General features: G+C 51.2%; 1 protein-coding gene across 4 annotated transcripts in view; it reads right to left on the reverse strand.

The window, feature by feature from the left end:
- Window positions 1-25,149, reverse strand: part of ASTN1 (astrotactin 1) — a 338,979-nt gene that overhangs the window by 33,569 nt on the left and 280,261 nt on the right. For all 4 annotated transcript variants that reach the window (XM_070077167.1, XM_070077166.1, XM_051858230.2 and 1 more), the window contains one exon: window positions 3,131-3,399. In XM_070077167.1, the coding sequence (XP_069933268.1) occupies window positions 3,131-3,399 (269 nt within the window). The remainder of the gene's footprint in view (window positions 1-3,130; window positions 3,400-25,149) is intronic.

Below are 25,149 nucleotides of genomic sequence, written 5' to 3' on the forward strand. Positions count from 1 at the left end.
GTAGCTACAAGACACCAGACGTGGCAAAGGGAATCTGCATTGGTTACCAGATTTAAATCTGATTCCAGAAAAGAAAGCAACCAGAATTTTCCAGTTTTTGCTATTGTTTTTCTTCAAGGAGGAGAGCTGAATTTTCAAGCCAAGCTCGCCTATCCACTGGCTTACTAGCACAGCAGTGACTGTGCATGGATCACGGAGAGGCACTGGAGTTTCCCAGAACAAGTATTTCTCACAGTCTAGAGGGGGAAGAGCCACGGGAGCAGATGATCTGTGCTGGAAGAGACGCCTGCACACTCGCGATGGACAGTGCATTGAGGACCACAGCTGCCCCAGAGACTACGGGAGGGCTCTCGGTGACGAGCGGCTTTTCAGTGAAGTAATAGTAGGAGTTTGTCCGAGACAGAAATGTGGGAAAAGACATTCTGGGACAGGGAGCTGCAAAGCTGAAGGACAGATGCATGAGAAAAGGGATAAGGAGTTAACTTTGGAAGGTAGAGTATAAGATATAAAATAGTAATAATCTATGGGGCTGACGCTGTGGCGTAGTTGGTTAAGCCCCCGTCTGCGGTGCCAGCATCTCATACGGATGCCAGTTGGTGTCCTGGCTGCTCCTCCTTCAATCCAGTCTCTGCCTATGGCCTGGGAAACCAGTGGAGGACGGCCCAAGTGCTTGGACCACTGCACCCATATGGGACACCTGGAAGAAGCTGTTGGATCCTGGTTTTGGATGGGCCCAGCTCTGGCCATTCAGGGAGTGAACCAACAGACAGAAGGCCTTCCTGCCTCTTTCTCTATCTGTCTTTAACTCTGCTTCTCAAATAAATAAATAATCTTTTAAACAAATAGTAACAACCTAACCATATAAGTGAAGACAAAACTGGCTCATGAACTGCTTTATAATGACGTGCTAAGGACTTTAGATTGTATTGCACAGATTCTGCAGTCATTGGGTCACTTTGATGCAGAACAGAAGTCCACAGTGGATAGATAAGTCTGGGCTGTCTAATAGAGAGAACAGGAAGAAGACTACTGGCATACAATGGCATCCTGATATTACAGTGGATGCTGAAATAATTAGGCTCTGACAGAGTTACCATGAAAAGAGAGTGGATTCAAGGGATAGGTGTGTCTCTTGGTGATGGAACAGATGTTGGGAATGATAAGAAAATTCTAGGAAACATCCGTATTCTCCAGTCCAGGCAATTTAACGGAAGTGAGATGGAGGCACAACAGGCGTAGGGTAGAGAGGAAGAGTGTGAGCTCAAGCTTGTTGGGTTTAGTTGGTCAGATAGTTTGAGCTTCTCATTTCTTGACCACAGTTGTAGAAGAGACTGGAACCTGGCATGAGCAATTCTCTATTTCAACAGAAAGCAGACAAGGAGATAAAGAGGGGTAGAAATGGGCCCACAGACACAACAGAGGGACAGAGATAAAAATTCACACTGAGCTGGTGTGAACCGGCACCTGTCTCCTCCTGCACGTCTTCCCTCCTTACCCCCGTTCATTGAGAGAAAGGGTACAATTAGCAGGAAAAAGGGCAGAAGCAGCAGGGTGGTTGGGACAGGACACGCCTGCCTACGGAGGAAAGGGGAGGGGAACTGGGTGATGCTGGCTGAACTCCAGCACGGGCCACTTGTCCACATGATTAGACACTCCAGAGAATCCCAGGGCAGCCGGGCCACTTGTCCACATGATTAGACACTCCAGAGAATCCCAGGGCAGCCGGATGGAAGGCATCTCCCACCCCCCTCCGAGGACAGGTGCAGGGAGCAGAGACGGCCAAGGCATGGTGAGTAGGGCATCCGAAATGGGTCTACTGCCTTCCTCCTGGACTGACTCCTCTGCAGAAAGCAGGGGAGCACGTGCCCTCCTCTCCCTCCAAGACCTCACACACCCCATTGTCTGCGTCTGACTCTGGGACCCCCGCTGTCTCCAGCAGCCTTGGGTAAGACACAGTGAGGCAGCTCCAAAGAGGGCTGGGCATTGGACCAAAGCCACTGCAGCTTGGGGTCTCTATGGCAACCAAGCTCCTCCTTTTAATCCTCTCAACACCCTCCTCCCCACCTCACCATGGCTTCCTCTTCCCCACCCCCTTCCTATAGCCACCTCTATCAGATGGAAGAGGAACTGCTTGGCCACAGGAACACTCTGTCTTCTTGTTCCTGTGAAAAACCTTATTTTCAAACATGCAAACAAATATCTGTGGCAGAGGCGGGTGGGCGAGAGAAAGACACACACATCCTATGGGTCTGAGACAAACTGTGACACACCAGGGGTCCCTTCAAAGAGAAAAGAGAAAGCAATTATCGCCCCACCTGGCTGGGCACACCCCTGTGACTCATGCTGTGTCTTGCCCGCAGCCCTGCCTCTGCCTACAGTCTCAGAAGTCCTGCACCCCACAGCTTCCTTGTTTTTGCTTTTGTCGCTGTCCTGATGGCTGCGGTGAGTTTCTAACTCACTCTGCTCTTTGTGTCCTGGAGCATGTGGGAGCTGAGCAGGGGCGACTGACATCACTGCCTGTCATTCCTCCACTTCCTCTCCTTTGGGTCCAACCACTTCCTCCTGGCATCGTTGGAGAGGAAGAGGCCGAGACAAAGGCGGAGTGGCAAATGTCCCGACCTCTCTGCCTGGGGGCTTTGTTTCTCAGAGCCACAGTGAGGGCAGCACCCTCACCCCCGGGCTGGGGCGGCCAGCCCAGCCCTTGCCTTTGGACTTGCACCTCTCAAGCTGGCCCCGAGCTTGGGGATCAGTTAGGGGAGCTGGCCCACTTCCCGTGCCAACAGGGGAGGGACAGACATGGGCCTTGTCCCCAGGACTGCCCCCTGAGGAACGAGGGCTGGCTCCTTGAACAGTGCCCCCCACACTACCTTCCTCCTGCCCTTTTTTGCTCAAGGACCCAAATGAATTCTCAGCTGTGACTCCTGAATCCCATCACTCTGGGTGTTGTGGATGCACTGATTTGCCTTAATAAGCAAACACGCACATCCAAGCAAATTAGCTCATCAACAAAAAGCCTCTTATCCACGTGCTAGCGCCAAGCCCAGCTGCACTCTGCCACCTCCCCGGGCCCCTGGGAAAGCCCTGCAACGCTGCTGATGGCCCCCAGAGCCCAGAGTCCCAGGCGTCTTACCCTCTGGGTCTGGTTGTTGGTCACCAGTTCATAGATGGGGGCAGCCCTGGTCACTTCCAGGAGAACCGGCTCGGCGGGGGTGTCAGGGCTGGACGTCACATGGCACAGGGGGCAGGATGAGGGGCAGCGTCCCTTGCTCTGGCACTCCATCCGTACTCCGGCCGCCACGCGCTTGGCTCCAGAGTCAGACAAGCTTGCGATGTATTCTGGGAACGTCAGCACCTTGGGGTCTCTTTCCCGCTCCTCCGACTCATCTGATGGGGAGTTGCCTGCCAGACACGGAAGGGAAAGAGAGGGTAACGGTGAGCAACCCTGGCTGCTGGAGGCCAGAGAGCGCCACGGAGTGGGTGGCAGGCACGTGATTCTGTCTCCACCGTCTGGGGCTCCCACTCTCCCCGCGACCCACGTGGCTGGAAATGGCTGGTCTCCTCCAGGGGCGCTCTCCCAGGGTCTGTGCTTATGGTCCCAGCGCTAACCGCCATGACTGCCTCATCACTCAGTTTCTTCATCAGTAAAGTAAGAAATTAATAGCACCTACCTCCAGCAGTGCAAAATGGATAGACGGCCAAACCTCGTCACTACCACCTGTCAAGTCATCATCAGAACGGAGCCAGCAACGTGGAAGTGAGAGCCATTCAGCGTCTCCTTTAGGCACGATCCTAGCTCTCCGAAGGAGGTCTATCACTAAACCCATTTTAGACGAGCAAAGTCGGGTTGAGAGCCTCAGGGTCACCGAGCAGGAATGTTTGGGGTTGCAGCCAATGTTGTCTGATTTTAAACTCTTTAAGGAAGAACAGAACTTCCCTGGATCATTATTAAATAATGTATTGAGGAAGGAGAGGCAATTCTGACTTTGTCAAAAAGCCTTTCATTCTGAGGCCGGTAAGATGGGTCTCTATCGCTCTCGTAAACCTCGTTAGAGAAGCTCTTGGTATTTCTGGTGACAAACATGAGAAACACCTATCGGAGAGCAATGGTTTCTGCCCGTACAAGAAGCCACAGAGTCTGTGCACAACAAGCACTGGTTCCTTACGAGACCCCTGACTGCTTTCTGCGTGAGGCAACACCACAGAACCAGTGGACTTCTGGGAATCATGAGCACGCACACAGCGTTCACTCTGGGCCTGTCGGCTCATCCAGAACGCAGTACTCGATGAGCCAGATCTCTGGGGGACTGAGAGGCACGACTCATGGGCTTTGTCAAAGGGCCCGCTCTGGCGGGGCCCAGGGGGCTCTGGGGACTCCTCCTCCTGTCTGCTCTGCCACATGAGCCCGCGTGTCCCCCAGATGCGCGTCACCATCATGGGGCTCCAGGGATCTGGGATTCCTCCCTGCGCCAAGGCCAAGGATGCGCTCCCTGATTTCCCATTGACGTTGTTTAGCAGTTTTCCAGGGTTGACCTGGACCCCTCTCTACATGGATTACAAGTGCACTTCGTTTATTTATTTATTTGTTTGTTTATTTATCTAACAGGTAGAGTTATAGACAGCGAGAGAGAGAGACAGACAGAAAGGTCTTCCCTCCGTTGGTTCACCCCCCAAATGCCCACTATAGCCAGAGTTATGCTGATCCGAAGCCAGGAGCCAGGCACTTCCTCCTGGTCTCCCATGCGGGTGCAGGGCCCAAGCACTTGGGCCATCCTCCACTGCCCTCCCTGGCCACAGCAGAGAGCTGGACTGGAAGAGGAGCAACCGGGACTAGAACCCGGCACCTCCATGGGATGCCGGCGCTGCAGGCAGAGGATTAACCAAGTGAGCCACGGCGCCGGCCCCACAAGTGCACTTCTTAACCGGCCACACCAAGAATAAGGACGATAATCTCAAGTAAGAGGCGCAGGAGCCCACACCACATAGTCCTCGGATCACTTCACCCACGGGTGCACCTGGGTTGACATCCAAGCTGACAACGCAGTCACCGCACGGCTGGGAGCGTTTGCAAAGCCGCCACGTCTGGCCCACACCTCTCCCCATCCTGGCCCTGCCAGGCCTCCGGGCCTTCGCCAATGTGTGATGTGGACCGGGCAGGAGTAGGAGAGGGTAGGGTGAGGCCTCCCTGCCCTTGGTGGGATTTCTGAACAGACCTTTACTCAGTAGGGAAATGGTCAAATCGGTACAGATGTACTGCTTTCTTGGGCGAGGGGAGGGGTCTCTCGGTTGCCCCTAGCAGCTGCAGGTACCTACAGGCACCTCCTGACCAGCCCACCAGGCCTGCGCTGTGCCAAGACCTTCACCGGGGAGCAGGAACAGCACTTCCAGGAGGTGACCACGAGGTGGCGACATCAGGCCTAAAATGACTGTCCCGAGCCTACGGAAGAGACTCGATCCATTTTGTGAGGACACTTTGCCAGGGCAGAAAATGAATACATATGGAAAAGGAACCTAGAACTACCTTGAAAAGTGCTGCAGCCGTACAATATTTTTTCATTGAATAATGAGAAAGTAAGACAATAGTGTGACACATGTTAAGGAGAAAAATAGAGAAAGGTGACGATGACAGGATAATTAAGAAAACCCACTCAGAAAAATAAAAAGTCCCTCAATATCCCTACCGTGCAGCAAAAGTCCCCTCAAAGGGGGAGTAACGGGACACTAAATTCCTTTTCTGTCTCCCACCTCCACGCGGGACAGGCAGGCACGGCCGCCAGAGGGCGCTGCAGGCGCAGGCACCGCCTCGGAGCCCGTGCCGGGCGCAGGACTGAGGCAGACCCTTGCAGGGCTGGTTCCCTCTCAGAGGCCGTCATCCGGCCCTGAGAACAAGGCAGGGCTGGGGAGCCGACAGGGCTAGGAGGGACGGTGCAGAACGAGATGGCGGGAGGCTGCCAATGCCTGTGTCCCCAGGAAAAGGCCCCTGGGGGAGGCTAGGGCCACCTGGCCCTCCAGTGGGCCTGTCCCGCAGGACAGAGCGTCCCGAGAAGAGGCTGGGTCCCCAGAAGTCACGGCCAGCTGCCCCCCAGTAGTCACGGCCAGCAGCTCCCCAGGCTACAGCCTTCCAGGGAAGCACATGTGTGTGTGATGGAGGCCGGCCGTGAGAGCCTTAGCCCCAAGACACCACCTACAACCATACCCGTGCCAAGGCACAGGGCAGTAAGGTGCTCAGAGCTCCAGGCGAGGTGGGCCTGGGGCACCTGCTTTTAACCCCGCCCTCTTGGAGTAGGGGGAGGGCAGAGGTTTGCCTGTGGCTCACGGGCACTCCTTGTACAGTTTTGTCACCCACCTGCCTTCTTTGGGTCTCCATGACCTGCGTAAGACATGTGCTAGGGATTTGAGCCACTGAGGTGTCTGCTAGTCAAATGGGTATTGATTTCATTCAGTCCGTCCACAGTCTCTGGACATGAGGCATCAGGGAGTGCTGACAGTGGTTCTCTGCAGTCACCAACGGGCAGTGGAGGCTCCAGTCACCACTGTTGGGCTCCCAGCATGGCGCTGGAGCGGAACATCCAACCTGGAATGCAGTTAACAGCCCTAAAACTGCAAAGCATTTTGCAAATACAGCTTGCTATAAATACATGCCATTTGCTTCAGGCTAAATCTGTATCCTACAGCTCACAGTGGCTGAGTCTCCCAGTGGACCATCCTGTGATGAGAAGACCAGCATTCTCCACATGCAGAATCCGACAGCAGAGAGGCCCGTGGCCTTGGGCTTGCACACACTGACCCGGCTGGGCTGGGGACCCGTGAGGGCGATCCAAGGGACCGAGCCCTTCTCGGCCAGGGGCTGCCGGGCGGGTGGGGACCGCCAGGGCATGAAGGTGAATCCGTCGTGATGAAGTCAATTGGTACAATTCCTGCAGGATTCTGGGGCTGCCTCAGAATCTCTCTCCTGAGCTGGTGCCCAAGGCAATGAGATGCTAATGACATCACAAGCAGTTCATTAGGCAGCAGAGGAATCAGATGCAGACTGATGGGACCCAGCTTTGGAGACAGCCTCGGATGCCCGGGAAGGGGGCCCGGCGTGCGGCAAATGCAGCACAGCTACGGCCCCTGGCAGCCCGCGTGCCAGGCGGGCCCGCCCTCGGCCTCCACGCTGGCCTGGTGCTCACGCCGGGCACCCTGGGCTGTCAGAACGCACGTGCCCTCCAGCCGCCCAGGAACCAAGCAGCCCCTCGGGGAGTTTTATCACTCCTGCACCTGCGCGCTGACAGGCTCTCGAAACCCCTGTACAATACAGTGCAATGACTCACAGTTAGGGCAAGGAGGAAAGGCACAACTGACCACTTCTCTCGCCGGGAGATCGCTCTCTGCATGAGACAGTACCCCGGAGCCAGGCACTGTGTGTTTCTCACCTTTGAAGCTCCTTTGATTACTTTGGGTCGGTTGGTCTGTCTACCTATCTACCTATGAATCTATCTCTCTACCTATCATTTATGCATTTCATGGATACTTCGGAATGACCATAGATTAAATTTTAGGTAAAAGTCAAAATGGACAGAAGTCAAACATCTCTACGCAGCTCCCCAGTCCCTACTAACGTTTCAGATAATGGAGCAGGAAGACAACGCATTGCTGTGACGACAGCCAACTCCATACCTGTAGCTGAGATCTCAGCTACAAGTAGCAGAGCCTTGGTGTGCTTGCTTGGGCATCCACTTGCTCCAGCTCAGCCTGCGCAAGGCTGCAGCCTCCGTCTCCTCCACGCTCTCTGCACAGCTCTTTCCTCCACTGTCACGTGCTGGCTCACAAAAGGCACAGCTAACTTCCTAGCTTCTGGGACAGGCACTGGTGCAGCCACACCCCTATCAGTGTGCCTGGATTTGAGCTGTGGGCATGTGGGGACTGCACCAGTGGATGGGAGACATTCTCTCTCTCTCTTTCCCCTCCTCTCTGCATTTCAAATAAATAAAATAAATAAGCTTTTTAAAGAAATGCTCAATTATAAAAAAAAGAGGGGAAAAAAGAAGAAAAAATCCTAGTTTCTTGCTGCCTTTCTCTCTTTCTCTCCTCACCCCCAATCACCTAATCATCTGAAATTTATGTTTTTTTAAAATGCAATTTGATTTGAAAGTCAAAGAGACACAGAGACAGAGACCAAAAGAGATCTCCCATCTGCTGATTCCTTCCCCAGATGCCCGCCACAGCCTCCCATGGGACACCTGACCCCAAGCAGCATCTTAACCACGGCATCCAGCGCTGGAAATCGCATCCTTTATCCTCCCAAACCATCCGCTTGTCTCCACGGGCTGCCACTGGAGCAAAGCAGGCGGGTAACAACTTGTGTCCTCACCGCTAACAGCTTGCTGTGTCCTTAACCTTTCTGTGTCTGGGCTTTCTCATGTATAAAATGGAGACCACTGAGCCGATTTGGCAAGGCCGACAGCATCCACGGGGAGTTTTGAGAGCAGTGCCTGGGACACGGCCGTGCCCTCTCGCTCACCCTATCCTCACGGCGCCGCTCTCCTTCCGCCCTGCCTGCCGTCAGCACCACACAGTAGGAGCCTTGCAGAACAGATGATGTCTTGTTTCCCACCATGCTGCCCCGCAGTGACTACTGTGAAATACACACAGATGCATCCGCCAATTCCTTAAACAAACATTTATTGAATGACTACAAGTATTTGTTGAATTAATCATTTCTGGGGACTTGTGTGTAAAGTGACTACACTCTGACAGGCTGGGTTTAAATTCATCCTGGCCTGTGATGGTCTGTTTCCTTGAGATTTTCTACTTTTATCCTCCGGAGCAGGGCATCAATCCAGAGAGGATCCCAGCTCCCTTCAGTCACATACAAATGAGAATTGTTCAGAGACGACCTGAGCAACGACGGCAAAAAGTTCACTGGGAAGGTTCTGTAAAGCATGAGCATCTCAGGGGTCCTTCACGTGTTTTGGGTGAGTGATTCCCTCGGGATGGAAGGACTTAGGCTGGAGACCGGGAACAGCCAGATCTGGTACTGAAAGGCCAAGTCGTGGCCAGCAACACCACAACGTGAGAAAAGGTGGCGCAGGTCTGTGAAGCCCCGGGGATCGGAGAGTGCCTGGGGCGGGAGACAAAGGCAGGCGCTGGGGTCACGGCCGCCCAGGGGAGCAGGGCGATTGTAGCGGGACTGGGCCCGGCACAGGCTCCCCTTTGCACCCCAAAGGCTACGGCACATTGACAGCAAAAGAACGCACCGGCCAGGACCCCAGGGTGGTCGCAGACCGAGACATGGAAGCCTGTAGTCTCAGCCCACCCACGGCAGCCCAGCATCCTTCCGGCCTCATGGCCACCACTCTGCATTAGCTCTGACGAAGCACTTCACTCCTGCAGGACCAAATCTCGGGGAACCACTGGTTCACAACCACCCAGCACTTTCAGAAACCACCCTGACTCGAAGGAGTTAATACCCTTGTCCCTTCCTAAAATGAATTCACAATTCAAGAAAAATACTCAGCTGCCAGTGTGCAGTTCCCATGTTTCACTCCAGCACCAAGGTTACTATACACTTCAGATCTGGCTGTTTGGCATTTCTTCTGGAAGTTTCTGGAAATTGCCAACGGTTTTTGTTGTAATCACACCTTGCAGGCAGCTCCTTGTCAAGAGCAGCTCCTAGGGGTGTACAAGGAGGTCCAGCCAAAGTCAGCAGTCCTCAGACACCCACCGGGCAGCTCAGCACTACACCCTTAACCGAGATGTGCAAGAAAAGTCGGGTTCTGAGTTTTTGTGTAATTGCTCCTTGGCCAGGAAATGCTTCCTTCACCTTCAATCCTTGCTGACATTTTTCTTTTCTCAAAATGTGGTGTTCCGATTTCCTGCCTGCCTCGTGAAGCATTGCCCAACAAATAGAATTAACCCCTTCCCCCAAGGCGCCTCCAGGTGCCCACTGTGTTCATCAATTGTGACTATGCAGATTGGGAAGCTGTAGGAGACAGAAACAAAATGGTGTCTGAAGCCCACACGGCCTTTCAGAATTGATGGATAACACAAGATTATATTTTCTTCAGATTGTCCCTGTTTAACAGGCAGGTTGTGAAACAAATAGCTGTCTGGTTGAGGTTCTGGGATAATCAGGCTTGTGTTCAATTGAGGTTTTGGTGTAGATGCACTGCTCCGCCTTTGCCAAAAGTTGTTAGTCAATCCTGGCATGGGAACGGTAAACTGAATAACAATTGGCTAAATGTGCCAAGCCTCCTGGATGCCTCCTTTGGGTCATGATGACAGGCAGAGTTAAACGAATGGCAAGACAGCAGAAGCTACCCGGGGATTAATAAAACCACAAAACAGCCTTTACAACAGCTGTGTCCCCTGTTACATCCCCTTTCGATGGTAAACTTGGTAGGAACAGGAAACCATGAAGAGAGCTCATGGCTGTGAGACCTCCGTAAGCATTTCTGGAGATCTATGCAGCCCACCCATCTCCAGAGTCAAATCCAAGAAGTCCTGGGAAGCCCTGAAGATTTTAATTCAAAGTGAACTCTTCTAGAATGTTAGTTTCCAGTGGGCGGGGAGCTGCCTCCTGCTATGTTAGATTGTATGGCCTTCACCCAACGCCCTGCAACAAATGCATGGGGTGGAAGGACGCAAAGGGAACACAGCCCCTGCTGGTCTCCGGCTGTCCAGACCTTTTCCAATGACAACTGGAAGCCTCCTTGAGATTCGCCAAAAAGACAAAGCTGGGGAACAGGGAGGGGGTCTCAGCAGGAGCTATGCAAAAGTACTTGCTGAGTGCACACTGGATTTGTCCAAAAGCATCTCCTAAGTATGCACATGCGTGAGGCCTGTGGGAGACTGGTGGACACCAGAGTCGCCTCCCACCCTGTCCCCCTAGCATCCAGGCAGAATAATATTTTCCTCTCTCTCTCCTTCCTCTCTGCCCTAGGCATTTCCCGAGAGCTGCTCCAGTCTCCTCTTCTCTAGAGAAAGTGACTCCCCTGACTGCATCCAGAGGAATGCCCACCATGGGGTCAGCCTGCACCTGCTTCCAGGGTGAGGACCCACCCGTCTGTGTGTCGCTAGAGCCTGGCACTTGGCCAGGAGGCTGTCCTCGGTCTTGGCGGAATGGTAATAGATCTGGTGTGTGTTACCTGACTCCCCCATTTTGGAGCCCGTCCTTGGACAATTTAAAGTTTATCTGAGTCCTTTCTTCTGCCTCCTACAGTCTTGCTTCCTTATTCACCAAATGCCTTTCATGACTCAAAGCTGATCTCCAAAGTTTTTCTTCTTATCAACTCTCCCTCTAAGTTTCCTGGGGCTGTGACAGCAAATTACCACCAACGAATCGAGCGGTTTAGGATGACAAAAATTATTCCCATCCAGCCCTGGAGGCTTCCAGTTCAAAATCAAGGTGCAGTCAAGGCAATGCTGCCTCCAAAGACCCCCGGGTCATATTCCTGCTTCATCCCGGCTTCCGCTGGCTCCCAGCTAACCTCGGCACCCCTTGGCTTGTGGCTGCCTCCCTCCATCCTCAGCCTCCATTGTCACATGCCCTTCTCTTCTGTGTGTCTCTGTCCAGGTCTACCTTCTGCTCTCAAAGACTTGGGGTCTAGCTGAAGTCCCAGATCGCCTCATCTTGCTCACATCTGCAAAGACCGTATTTCCAAGTCAGCTCACATCTTGAGGGACCGGGTAGGCATGGGGGAACTACTCAAATCACTGCACTGTCTGTAGCCTTCAAGACCATGACACTGACCAGCAAGGCCTCTCCTGACCCATGCCCATGACAATTCATTTGGCAGCCGTTTAGGGACTCGCCGTCGACCCCCTCGACTTCCTCCTGGGGCACCCGGCGGCGAGGGGAACCGGAAACGAGTTCTCAGCTCCATCAGCGACCCATGGCTGAGCAGCAGCTGTGTGCAGCTTCTTGTCAGTGTCAAGATCAACCTGACACAGGGATTCAGAGTCCCAGCCTTCAGGACGTACAGAGCTGCGCTGGATTATCCCCGCTGCTTCGCCACAAACAGCGGCGTGGGGAGCGGGAGGGGAGGCGAGGATAAGGCCGAGAGAGAGGTGAAAATGAGGAACACCTGCGGCATTTGCTATTTTCAAATCTCCATTAGCAGAGAGACAACGTGCACGCCCAGCATGCTCCCAGAAAGAGCCGCCACAAGCTTATCTAGAGATGAAGGCTCCCCCGGACCCTCTCGCTTTGCTTGTCTGGGAGGCTGAGTGGAGAAGCCAAGTGCACAGCCCCAGACTCCTCGGGAGTCCTGGTCCTCCCCAAGAAGCAACCCAGGAAAACCCTCTGAATAGCGGAAGACAGGTAGAGGGAGACGAGTGACAGAGGGCAGCAGAGAGCCCCACCATCTTTGGCCCTGCTGCTGTTACAGAGTAGAATTAATGATGGCTCCCTCCATGGGCCATGCAGCATTATTTCTCAGCTAGGGCAGGGGCAGGGGCATGAGCCCCTTAGCTTGGCCAGAACCATCAGTTGGGCGATATTCTCTTTATGACTGCACCTGCCCCTTCGAGGGCTCCTGAGTGCTGGTGCATTCCTGACCTCTCCAAGGTATACACTGACGGGCTCCTGCCTCATCGGCTCTCCTTCCTTCTGGCCTCCCAACCAGGACTGCAGCACAGGGGCAGGGAAGGCCTGAAAAGTTCAGAAAGGGGTGAGCTGGCGTGTTACCACGGCTGCCCTGGCTCCACGTTGCACTCAGCCGTGCATCGTCTGCATGGAGGCGGCTCACGCTGAGTTGCATGCAGGTGGGCACTGCAGCTGGAGATGCATCGCCTTGCTGGGACGCTGCACAGGCTGGCTTCTAAATATCTTTAACCACCAAATGGTCTAGAAACTTTTAATAAAAATATTATTCAATAATAATACTACTCCAACCGGCAAGGGAGCGTTGTAATAGTCTCCATTTTCCTCTGGATACTCATCTGGCTTCTGTTTTTCAAATGAATTTGGATGTTAAATCCTTTCGCTGCCCTGACCAATTTATTCTGCAAATTAACTATATATGACAGAACTTAAAGTCCGTTACCACTTAGCTTTGCCTCACTGAAATTTATGTTGCTTCCCTGCCCACTGGAGCCACAATCTCAAATAGACTGTGGCTCGCGGCGGCGGTCTGGGATTCTGCACGCTGCTCTCACCTCTCGGGCCTCATCTTTTGCGTTCTAAAATGCGCTGAGTGGACAAGGCTCTCTTCACCTCTCGATGACCCACGCCCTCTCTTCTTAGATACTCTCCTCTCTGCAGCGGACTCTCCCAGCCCTAATGCAGCTCTCACCACGGGAAGTGGCTTCCCCCGGAGCTGCAGTCCTAACCGGGCTGCACGGGAGACTCAAGTGTCACAGGCAGGGCTGTGGTACACTTTGGAAGTGGTGGAAACAGCTGGGCACAGAGGAAAACAAAGGCTATGAGAGGAGAAGCTCGTCATGACGGGAGGGTGGCTACCAAGCCAACAGACCGGCCCCCGCTCGGGGTAAGAGAATCTGGTGACCTAGGTGACAGAGAGAATAATGCCATGGGACACCACTCACCAGGAGAGACCTGAGCAATGACAATGGGGGCTGCGAGTCCCCGGAGACGACGTCATACCAGCAGTGGCTGAAGGAATTGGGGGAGTTCAGAGTGGACACAAGGGGGCTTGCAGGCAGGCTCGGCAGCTCTCTCAGTATTGAAGGTTCTCACTTGGAAGCAGGATCGAATGAATTCTGCATATTTCCAGGTGGCATCAGGACCCAAGGTGGGCAGTGATTGATGATAGGAGGATTTACTGAGCCACAGATTTCACTGAGTGCCTACTGTGTGTCAGAAACAGGACTCCGCGTAAGGAAATAAGCTCTCTACCAAACGAAAGAAAAAATCTCATTTTCCAGGGTGCACGGGCGCGGGGACAGAAAGGCGGATGACAGTGATATGATCGGAGGGTTATCGGGGGCAAGGGAGAGGAGCTTTGGCACACACAAGACGGAACTGAAATTTCTCTGGTAAGGGAGCAAGTTAAGGGAAGTCACCTGATCCCTTGAACAGCAGTTTTGTGATCATGTTTAGCTTATAGGAAAAGTGGGATGGGCAACCCACGATGGTGAGCTCCTGACCAGCACAAGTGTTCACGCAGAAGCCGGTCAGCCACTTGTCAGGGACGTAGAGTGAACATTTCAGAGGAACGAGTTCTATGTCCATTTTGATAAACAAAGGGTACACCTCTATCGTTACACAGCCTGATCTTCTTAGTACCTTCTCACATTGGTGGAGCTGTGGAACCTGCGTTTTATCAGGCAGCCCGAGTGATCCTGACTCAGGCTTTCTTCAAGTGGCACAGTGAGTGAGATGCCATGCCCTAGACAAGGGTGGCTTACACTCTGTAAAGTGTAAAAATACACTCTGTAAAGCTCTCACAAATAGGCACTGGTGTTGGGGTATGGTTGGTTATGCCCACATCCCACATCCGAGTGACTGCAATGGAATCTCATCTCTGCTTCTGATCCAGCTTCCTGCTAAGATGTACCCTGGGGGCAGCAGAGGATGGCCCATATACCTGGGCTCCTGCCATCCATATGGGACACCTAGGTGGAGGTCCAGGCTTCTGGTTTCCATTTCAGGGAGTAAATCTGTGAATGGAGGACCCCCCCGTCTCTTTCTGTGTCTGTCACTCTGCCTTTCAAATAAATTACTACACATAACATCAAAAAAAATTTCTACAAGTAACCACAATATGAGATAAAAGTCAGGAATGGACTCCTTAGGCATTTAACATCATACTGGTTGGTAAAAATCGATAATTCCATTGTTTACCAAGCCATTCAAGCATCCACTCAGAGCCCCAGGGTACACATGGCCTATTGAAAGTGCTCGTTTGAACTCTGATGACCTTGGAAAGAACTTTTCCAGGAGTAACCAAAAGTGCTTCCTATCCAGGAGGATCACATGCTGACCCTGAGCTGTCTTGACACGAGTAGCAGATCTTATCCCTAGCCATCGTTGGCTTGCTTCCCAGACTTTGCTAGACAAAAAGTGCTGTGTATTCAGCCCTACTTTTGGGGAAAATAATAAGTCAGGGGGGCTGGTGCTGTGGCTTAGCAGGTAAAGCCACTGCCTGCAGTGCCAGCATCCCATGTGGGCACCAGTTCAAGTCCCGGCTGCTCTACTTCCAATCCAGCTCTCTACTATGGCCTGGGGAAGCAGAGGAAGATGGCCCAAGTCCTTGGACCCTGGCACCCACATGGGAGACTTGGAAGAAGCTGCTGGCTCCTGGCTTCAGATTGGCACAGCTCCAGCCATTGCAGCCATCTGGGGAGTGAACCAGCGGAGAGAAGACACCACACCTCTCTCTACCTCTCTCCCTCACTCTGCCTTTCAAATAAATAATCTTTTTTTAAAAAAATAAAATTCAGAACACATTCATACTCTTGATCGAAGAACAGGTCTTCATAATCATGCAACATTATCTTCATATAAAGAAGAGACCCGATAGGGCCAGCGCCGTGGCTCACTTGGTTAATCCTCCGCCTGCAGTGCCAGCATCCCACATGGGTGCCAGGTTCTAGTCCCGGTTGCTCCTCTTCCAGTCCAACTCTCTTCTGTGGCCCGGAAAGGCAGTGGAGGATGGCCCAAGTGCTTGGGCCCCTGCACCCACATGGGAGACTGGGAGGAAGCACCCGGCTCCTGGCTTTGGATTGGCGTAGCTCCGGCCGTGGCGGCCATTTGGGGGGTAAACCAACAGAAGGAAGACCTTTCTGTCTGTCTCTCTCTCTCACTATTTAACTCTATCTGTCAAATAAATTTAAAAAGAAGAAGAAGAAGAAGAGACTCCATGGCCATACAAGAGAAGATGGCGACATTCTAGTGGACTGGCTGTTTCAATGGTTTGGACCCTGATGACAAAGGCCAGACCTAAAGCTCTCCTCCAGACATGGTTACAAAGGGGTGTGTGTGTTAATCAAGCACATTAGTGACTCATCACATTCAAATGCCACAGAGAAAAATGTTGCCACGTCCAACCAAGATGGTGCTGTCTTTAGGTGATAGTCCTCCATTCTTGTAACACTGGCAGATATTAAACCGATTGCACCCATGAAGGCAAGTGACTGCATGGTTCCATACAGGCCCCTGCCAAGGACACTGGAGGCCATTACTGATGTTGCAGGGTCCATTTGGCAGTTATGATAACCAGTAAAGATGGCCATCTTGCTATTTTTCCCATTAAATCCCCGTCACCAAGGTCTCCTTTAACATCTAGCACACACACACACAGTTTGATTTTTCTGTAAAGAAATGATTGGGCTCAGGCTGGGTAAGGAGCAGCATCAGTATCTTAGCAGCAAATACACAACACACAGACCTGGCCTTGCTGGGCATGGGAGGACACGGTCTATGAGGAGGTCAGAATCCCCGAGACCCTTGAGATTGGACCACAGATAAAAGCAGACATCTGGTCCTGGAAATTAAACAGAAAGCAGGGGAGGGCTGTGGCAGCCCTACTGTGTCTCAACATAAGCAGAAAGCAGGAGAGGGCTGTGGCAGCCCTACCGTGTCTCAGCATAAGCAGAAAGCAGGGGAGGGCTGTGGCAGCCCTACTGTGTCTCAACATAAGCAGAAAGCAGGGGAGGGCTGTGGCAGCCCTACTGTGTCTCAACATAAGCAGAAAGCTGGAGAGGGCTATGGCCGCCCTACTGTGTCTCAGCATAAGCAGAAAGCAGGGGAGGGCTGTGGCAGCCCTACTGTGTCTCAGCATAAGCAGAAGCAGGAGAGGGCTATGGCCGCCCTACTGTGTCTCAACATAAGCAGAGGTCATCAGGACGTCTTATTTGAAGCACCATCTCAGCAGGCTGAGGCCTGCTTTACCCAGAATTCACAATCTCATGATACAAGGCACTGAGTCTTGGGTTCAAACACAAAGCTCTGACAGATGCCATAAGATGTTTGACCTCGGGACCGGCATTGTGGCGTAGCAGGTCAAGCTGCCACTTGCAATGCCAACATCTCATCTGGGCGCCAGTTTGTGTTCCAGCTGCTGCTCTACTTCCTATCCAGTTCCCTGCTAATGGCCTGGGCAAAGCAGCAGAAAAAGCTCCTTCCACCCACATGGGGGACCTGGAAGAAGCCCTTGTCTTCCGGCTTCAGCCTGGCCCAGCCCTTTCTGTTGCAGCCTTCTGGGGAGTGAGCCAGCAGACGGAAGATCTCTCTTTCTCTGTCTCTCTGTGCCTCTGACTTTCAAATAAATGTTTCTTCAAACAGATACTTAACCTCTTTGGGCTTTAGTTTCCTTGTCTAGTAAAATGGATTTATAACAGAACTTATATGGTTGATCTATGGGCTGCATGTAATAAAATATGTATTTCCCTCAGCATGGCTTCTGTTGTATGTATCCATGCACACGGCACGGGTGTATGTGTGTGTGTGTGTGTGTGTCTAAAACAGAAATGCATATTATGGAAAAACTGCATTAATTTCAGAAATTTTGGTACCAAGAAAAACTTACTTTTTCATCCCCATTTTCCACAAACTTTCTGAAGCCCCCTCCTATGGTAGTAGTTACTGTTCACTATTGTGTCTCTATGACTTCACACAGTCTTGGTACCCAGTAAGTGCACAAAAAATTTGTGATGAATGAAAAAAGAGCAATGCTCTCCAAGGACAGAGACAGAACAAAAATGTTTAGTTGTATATGGAGACTGAACCCGTAGGTTGAAATCTGCAGGGGTATAATCCACCAAGATGACCCAAGGTCAATTCTTCCACAGTAAGGAGAACAAGAGCCAGGCCCTCAGGCGAACTGAGGATTGGGGAAGGATTCCACCACTCGCTCCTCAAAATGAAGCTGAAGAAGCCATCACTCAGCTCAGACCTCTGACACTACCGAGCTGCCTGTTCCAGAAGGGAACACAGCCAGCAAACGGGGCCAGCTGACTTGTGGCTTCGGTACTGGAGCCACACAGTCCCTGAAGCCCCAGAACGGACCAGAAGGAAGGAAAGAATGACAAATTCACAGCTAGCTTGTGACAATGACCTTCCATGTGAAGTTCTGATGCGTGACATCCATCAACAGATGGAGCTGGTTTGTCTAATGGTGGTGTCTCGGGGCCTCTTTCTGTGGCAGGCATACTTGGTCAGAGTGCCCAAGAGACCCACAGGGCTGGCACCACTCTCTCTGGGAGTTGGGTGATCCTTTGATTAATGCTGAGGGGAGACGGGAAGAAAAGATGCAGTTGAGATTTAAGTTCTTCAAAGAAAAATGCACCCCAGTGCAATAAGGCTTCATTTTGACCCCCCAGCCATCTTTTCTAGTTACAAAGGATTTCTCCCTGAAATGAAATACTAGTCCTTGCATGGGAATGGATGGCATACCAATGGCAGCCTTTATACTGCATTCCATACCTTGAATAACTATCATGGTACTTAGTTGTTAGTACTAAGAGAGTGCTAGGATTTCTATCCTTTTTTTTTTTTTTATTTATTTTCACAGACAAGAGGAAAGACTCTCCCTCCTAGGTATCAGCAAAACCCAGGGGTATCTTCCCTTGCCTAAATCTGGAATGAGAAATCCACAGAGAAAGACAGGAAATAAGCTACTCAGATACACACTTATTAAGTCATGAATTCTACTTCCAAAGCTTTTAGCTATAGGATCCCGTATTTAATTTCCATTCCTGTAGTAACAAATCTACTGTAGAATAATTCAGATATTATTTTTAGGCTACTACAGCATCTAATAAATCAAACCACACGATGGAATGCCCATCTTGGTGTGTATGTGTGTGCATGCATACATACACACACCCCTAACAAAACACCCCCTCCCAATGCCAGGAAATTAGATGGTGTTAAGAAAGCCGAGAGAACAGGATTGTTTTTAAATGGTTGATAAAAAAAATTCATTGTTAGTATTTCCAAATCCCTGAGGCACATCTGACTTCTTTCAGAAGCGATTATTGTCAACAAGTTACCGATGCCAACATTTAGCATAATGGTAAGTACCCATCTCAAAGTGTGGCCATAATTGCTTTTTTTTTTTTCTGAGTACAAATCTTTCTAGAGCTTTCTCATGTTTTTGTTGGTAGCCTCCCAGGACTTTCTTTCCATCAGAAAATTTGTTGACATCAGGCACAATTCAGAAGACCCAAACTGGAACTCAATTCCACAGAGTCAATACAAAGTTATTGAATGTCTGTTTATGAAGCACCGTGCAGGTCTTCTGAATATATCAAAATGAATTACGTGTAATCCCTACATTCAGAGGGCATATTATCGTGTAGGGGAGCTACCAGAGACACACAGAATATAAGGACCATTCCACACAAAAGAGTAAATAAGGACCAGATCCCATCAGGGTAGGGAGAGTGGGAGAGGCTGTGCTGAGGCTGGGACCTGGGGGATGGACTGCAAGGGATAGGAGTGTGCTGCCCTCTATGCTGCAAGTTGTCTAACTTTCCCATCAAAGATCACAGAGGAAATGTTTTAGGCTTTGAAGGGCTTCGGTCTCTGTTGCAACTGCTCAGCCATGCCTTTGTAGTGTGAACGCTGCTGCAGACATCCCATAGATGAATGGGAATGGCTCTGCTCCAATAAAACACTTATTTATGGCCATGAAAATTAAATTTTATGTAATTTTCTCATGTTATAAAATATTATTTTCCCTTTTTAATGTTTATTTTTCAGGCACTTGAGTAGCTGGAAGCCATCCTTAGGTTGAGAAGCACTTGAAAACAAGCAGCAGGCTGGATCTTCCTGTGAGCCCAGGCTGACTGCCCCCCCCCCCCCCACGTCTGATGACTTTCACCACCAGTAAGGGCTTTCTAAATTATACATGCTCTCTTCCAATTCTTACACCTGCTCTGAGAGGTGGCTATGATCATTTCCATTTTCTAGGGAGCCAAGGTGAAGCTTATGGAACTTAGGTCACACGGATTTCAAGGGCTTGCTTTAACCACTGGACCCTCCTATCTCCCTGTATTGGTAAGGAGAGCATGGGAGGTGGAATAAACAGGCTTTCTTTAGCCACAGTCACTGAAGAATCTCAAAGTCACCTTAACAAACAACATGAGGTTTGCTGTCATGACTTTTTCAGAGTAAACTTGTGTTCTGTCTCGGTAATCACCAGGCTTTCTCCTTTTCTAAATCACACAAGGGGCTGGAGATAACACTCAATAACCCCTCCAAGCCAGAACACACTGGCACTCAACATTTGAAAGCAACAGCCCCTGAGAGTTCCAAGGAGGTGGAAGGCCTTGCTGGCTCTGGCAGCTCTGGGGACGCTCGGGGATAGAGTACTCTCAAAGCTTCTAACTTCTCTCTCTCCTTCTCCCACCTGATTCTCTCTTCCATGACTTCCTTGAGCACAGCAAAAATAATAGTTTATACTATCTGAAGTTCTTCACAAATGTAGGCTCACGTTCAATTGTCAGCTTCTTGATGATCCCAACAGTCAGCATGTTTCTATTAAGATCTGTCTGCTGGGGCAGGCGTTCGGCAGAGTGGTTAAGACCTCACGTGGGATGGGCCAGCGCCGCAGCTCACTAGGCTAATCCTCCGCCTAGCGGCGCCGGCACACCAGGTTCTAGTCCCGGTCAGGGCGCCGGATTCTGTCCCGGTTGCCCCTCTTCCAGGCCAGCCCTCTGCTGTGGCCAGGGAGTGCAGTGGAGGATGGCCCAGGTGCTTGGGCCCTGCACCCCATGGGAGACCAGGAAAAGCACCTGGCTCCTGGCTCCTGCCATCGGATCAGCGCGGTGCGCCGGCCGCAACGCGCCGGCCGCGGCGGCCATTGGAGGGTGAACCAACGGCAAAGGAAGACCTTTCTCTCTGTCTCTCTCTCTCACTGTCCACTCTGCCTGTCAAAAAAAAAAAAAAAAAAAAAACCCTCACGTGGGATACTTACATCCCATACCAGAGCCCCTAGGCTTGCGTAACTGCTCCCTTTCCGATTCTCGCTTCCTGCTAACATGCGGTCTGGAAGGCAGCCATGATGGCTGAAGTGCTTGGGCTCCTGCTACCCACATGAGAAACCTGGGCTGAGTGCCAGGCTTCTGTCTTTGCCCTTGCTCAGCCTCAACGGTTGCAGGGATGCGGGGAGTGAACTAGCAGATGGGAAATCTTCCTAATTCTGTGTCTACCTCTCTCTCTCTCTCTCTCTCTCTGCACCTCTCTCTTTCTCTTTTAAATATAAAATAAATAAATAAATGTTTAAAAAAAAATCTGTGTCCAACATGGTGCTAGACAGTATCAGATTCTTCCCTCAAAACATTTACAAGCCATTTAGGATACAAGACTAACAAACATGTGCTAGTAATCACGGTCGTAACAGAAGCCACTCTTTATCACACATTGTCCATGTCCCTAGCACACTGCTGGATATGTTGCAGAAGCTGCCTTCCACCAGAGATGCAATGACTTGGACTTAAGGAGAAAAACCTCATTCAAAAGGAATATTGCTGGGGTGCATGTGGTAGCAGGGAGGCACTGCACGAAGTGCAGGGGAATGCTCGCCGTGATGAGAATGTCCTGCTGGGGTCTGCAAGGCAAAAAACGTGTTCAAATGCTGTAGAGAGAAACAAACAAAACCGGGAAGAATCAGGTGTGGGAAGCGTTCTGTTGGACAGTGGATCAGAGCAGGTCCCACCCACCCAGAGCTGGCCTGCTTGTTCATATCAGTGGCTGTCTGCAGGCTCAGGCTGAGGGATGGTGGGCCTGAGGGGAGGAAGGAAGTTTAACCAGGGTTGGGTGAACAAGCATTCTTTTTCCAACTTGTGAATGGGGCCGGGAACTTGGCTAATCACTGAAGAGGCAAAGAATGAGAGTTTAGAGAATGTTGCTGGCCTGTTGCTGGCCTGTTGCTGGCCTGTCACTGGCGAACGAGAGGGGGCATGCAGGAGTCTTCTCTAAGCCCCATGAGGACGGATGTTCTGCGACTAAGTCATTTTCCAAAGCACAAGGGAATGAGAGCATTTCTTTAATACCCACATCTATCTGAGTCCAGTCTATGCAATCAGTCGTAAATTACACAGGGGAGACCATAAGAGTTACAAGAATTAGGAGAAAAAGAACACAAGGGAGGTTCAGAGACATCACTAAAGTCTGCATGGCATTGGGCCGGAATTGTGGCACAGTGGGTTAAGCCCTGGCCTGCAGCACCAGCATCCCAGATGGGTACCAGTTCAAGTCCTGGCTGCTCCATTTACAATCCAGCTTCCTGCTGGAGCACCTAGGAAAGCAATGGAAGATGACCCAAGTGTTTGGGCCCTGACATCCATGTGGGAGACCCAGTGAAGCTCCTGGCTTCAGCCTGGCCCAGCCCTGGCCATTGTGGCCATTTGAGGAATGAACCAGCACAGGGAAGATCTCTCTCTCATTGTATCTTTTTCTCTCTCTCTTTTTCCTCTGTCTCTTCTCCCTGTTATATTTCTTTCTTTCTTTTTTTTTTTTTTTTGACAGGCAGAGTAGACAGTGAGAGAGAGAGAGACAGAGAGAAACGTCTTCCTTTTTTGCCGTTGGTTCACCCTCCAATGGCCGCTGCAGCCGGTGCGCTGTGGCCGGCGCATCGTGCTGATCCGAAGGCAGGAGCCAGGTGCTTATCCTGGTCTCCCATGGGGTACGGGGCCCAAGGACTGGGCCATCCTCCACTGCACTCCCGGGCCATAGCAGAGAGCTGGCCTGGAAGAGGAGCAACCGGGACAGAATCCGGCGCCCCGGCCGGGATTAGAACCCAGTGTGCCGGCGCCGCAAGGCAGAGGATTAGCCTATTGAGCCACTGCGCCGGCTCCCCTGTTATATTTCTAATAAATACAATAAACAAACAAACAAACAAACAAAAAAGTTTCCAAGGAGGACAGGTATGCAGAATGGACAGGTGCTGCCTAGGGAGTTGGGGACCACAAAGTCAAAGAAACAGGGAAGGTGGCCATAGAGGGTCCTTACACAGCTGAACTCTGCGACCCTGAGGCTGCGCTGGGATGAAGAGTGAGCCTGAAAGTGATGCCAGCAGGGAAGGCCAGTGTCAGCAGGCTCCTGAAGACCCACCTAGGATTTCAGGCTTGAAGTCCCTGTTAGGGGACAGCCATTGTCAGAAGCTACCTGGCAGTGCTGTGGAGGTGAAGAAGGTGAGTCTGGCTGGGAACTGATCCAGCATGAGTAAATGAATGGGAGGTAAAAACAGACAGAATACCACCACAAGAGTGCAGGCTTAGGCTAGCGCTGCGACTCACTAGGCTAATCCTCTGCCTTGCGGCGCCGGCACACCGGGTTCTAGTCCCGGTCGGGGCGCCGGATTCTGTCCTGGTTGCCCCTCTTCCAGGCCAGCTCTCTGCTGTGGTCAGGGAGTGCAGTGGAGGATGGCCTAAGTGCTTGGGCCCCGCACCCCATGGGAGACCAGGATAAGTACCTGGCTCCTGCCATCAGATCAGCACGGTGTGCCGGCCACAGCGCGCCAGCCGCGGCGGCCATTGGAGGGTGAACCAACGGCAAAAAGGAAGACCTTTCTCTGTCTCTCTCTCTCTCACTGTCCACTCTGCCTGTCAAAAAAAAAAAAAAAAAGAGTGCAGGCTTAGAGGTCTGGGGTCAAACTCGGATACCAATCAGGGACGGAGAACAGGGGGCAAGCCAAGGGGGTCGAAAGAAATGACAGGATTTGCTGCCAGATTTGGACAGAGGAGATGAAAGAGAAAGCTCTACTTTATTAGAAGCTGCATAATCACAATTCAAAATTTTCTCATGGAGGCGTATAGAACTTTTGTTTTTAGGATCTTTTAATAGCATGAATAAAATAACAATAGACAAACAAAAAGATTTCCACATTCTAAGATGAGTTAAAAGTCAGCAGGTTTCTTGCAAATCTTTGAAAATCTCTTAAAAATCTAATATCTGCTGCAAATCTCTAAGGAGGAAATCTGAGCATGCAACGCTGATGAAAAATAATTTGAATACGGAATCTCTTCCTACAGAATGCTTTGTTGGACTGGTGTGCTATCAAGGCCGCGTGGGGAACTCCCTATGGTGCAGTCTTGAGGCGCTACTCTGGACCAGGTGCATCACCAGCCTCGTACCTCGGAGTCCTCACGGTGTTTTCAGCATCCCACTTCGCACGCGAGGACACCACAACTCCGAGAGAGACTTTAAGACACTTGCTTTAGATCATGCAGCAACCGAGTGTCTCACCATTAAATCCTCCTCCCTCTGCATCCCGCTGTCTTCCACATAATAAAGACATATGATCTTCAAAATCAGACTCCTTCAGCTACCTCAACCACACCTCATGACTGGATTTTTCCAAGTTGTTTTCGACCACTTCTGAAGGCCTTGCCTTGGACGCGGGATGTCATGCATCCTGAGCCTGCTGATTCCAGCTTCCAATCTATTGGCATTCACCTGCCGTTCTACACGGCTTCCAGGGGTATCACTCGGGTTTTAGATTGCTCCTTTCTCTTTGTTCCTCAGAACCCGGCATCTATAAACATGACAACCAGGCAGGAAAGGGCACCATGAACAATCTCCGGCTTCTTAATGCGGGCTGGTGTGATGTGGGGAGGAGAGGGAGGGCACAGATAAGGTCCTGATGTCTCACACGTCCCTGGAATTGACATGCACCAGGCTCGTGTTGGCAGTTGCTACCATCAGGAACTGTTGAGTGTTAAATTTAGAATAAAAACCAATTAAAAGATAACAAGGAAACATATGCCCAGAATGGCAAGATCCAAACATGACTGCTAGCTACTGCAGGGAAGTATTAGTGTGTGTTACAAAACGGAATCTTCCCTCACTCATTCGCAATCTTTCATTCACAACTCTGGGTTGTCTCCAGCCAAATGTCTTTCAATGGGAAAACTGCTGGGACTTTTACTCTATTGGATAGACTAGCCTACATCTGTAAAACAGAGAATGAAAAGAATCACTGTTGACCATCCACCCTGCTCTGAGCCAGGTGTGTGGCCACGGCTCCAGGGTGTGTTAGAATAATGAAATGGCACAAGTGTACGGTGCCATCCCAGAGTTCCCACATTAGCGGATGCTTCTTCTACATAATTGGCTGCTTAAGCAAATATCTGGGCGTGATCTCGGGTTCCTCCTCTCTCTTGCAGACCCGCCTCATTACCAAGTTTCTCCGCCCCCTAAACAAACCTAGATCTGTTCTCTCCCTTTCATGTCCACTGCCTGGATTATTGCTTCAGGCC

The sequence above is a fragment of the Oryctolagus cuniculus genome, chromosome 7 (genome assembly GCF_964237555.1).
Source record: "Oryctolagus cuniculus chromosome 7, mOryCun1.1, whole genome shotgun sequence".
Lineage (NCBI taxonomy): Eukaryota > Metazoa > Chordata > Mammalia > Lagomorpha > Leporidae > Oryctolagus > Oryctolagus cuniculus.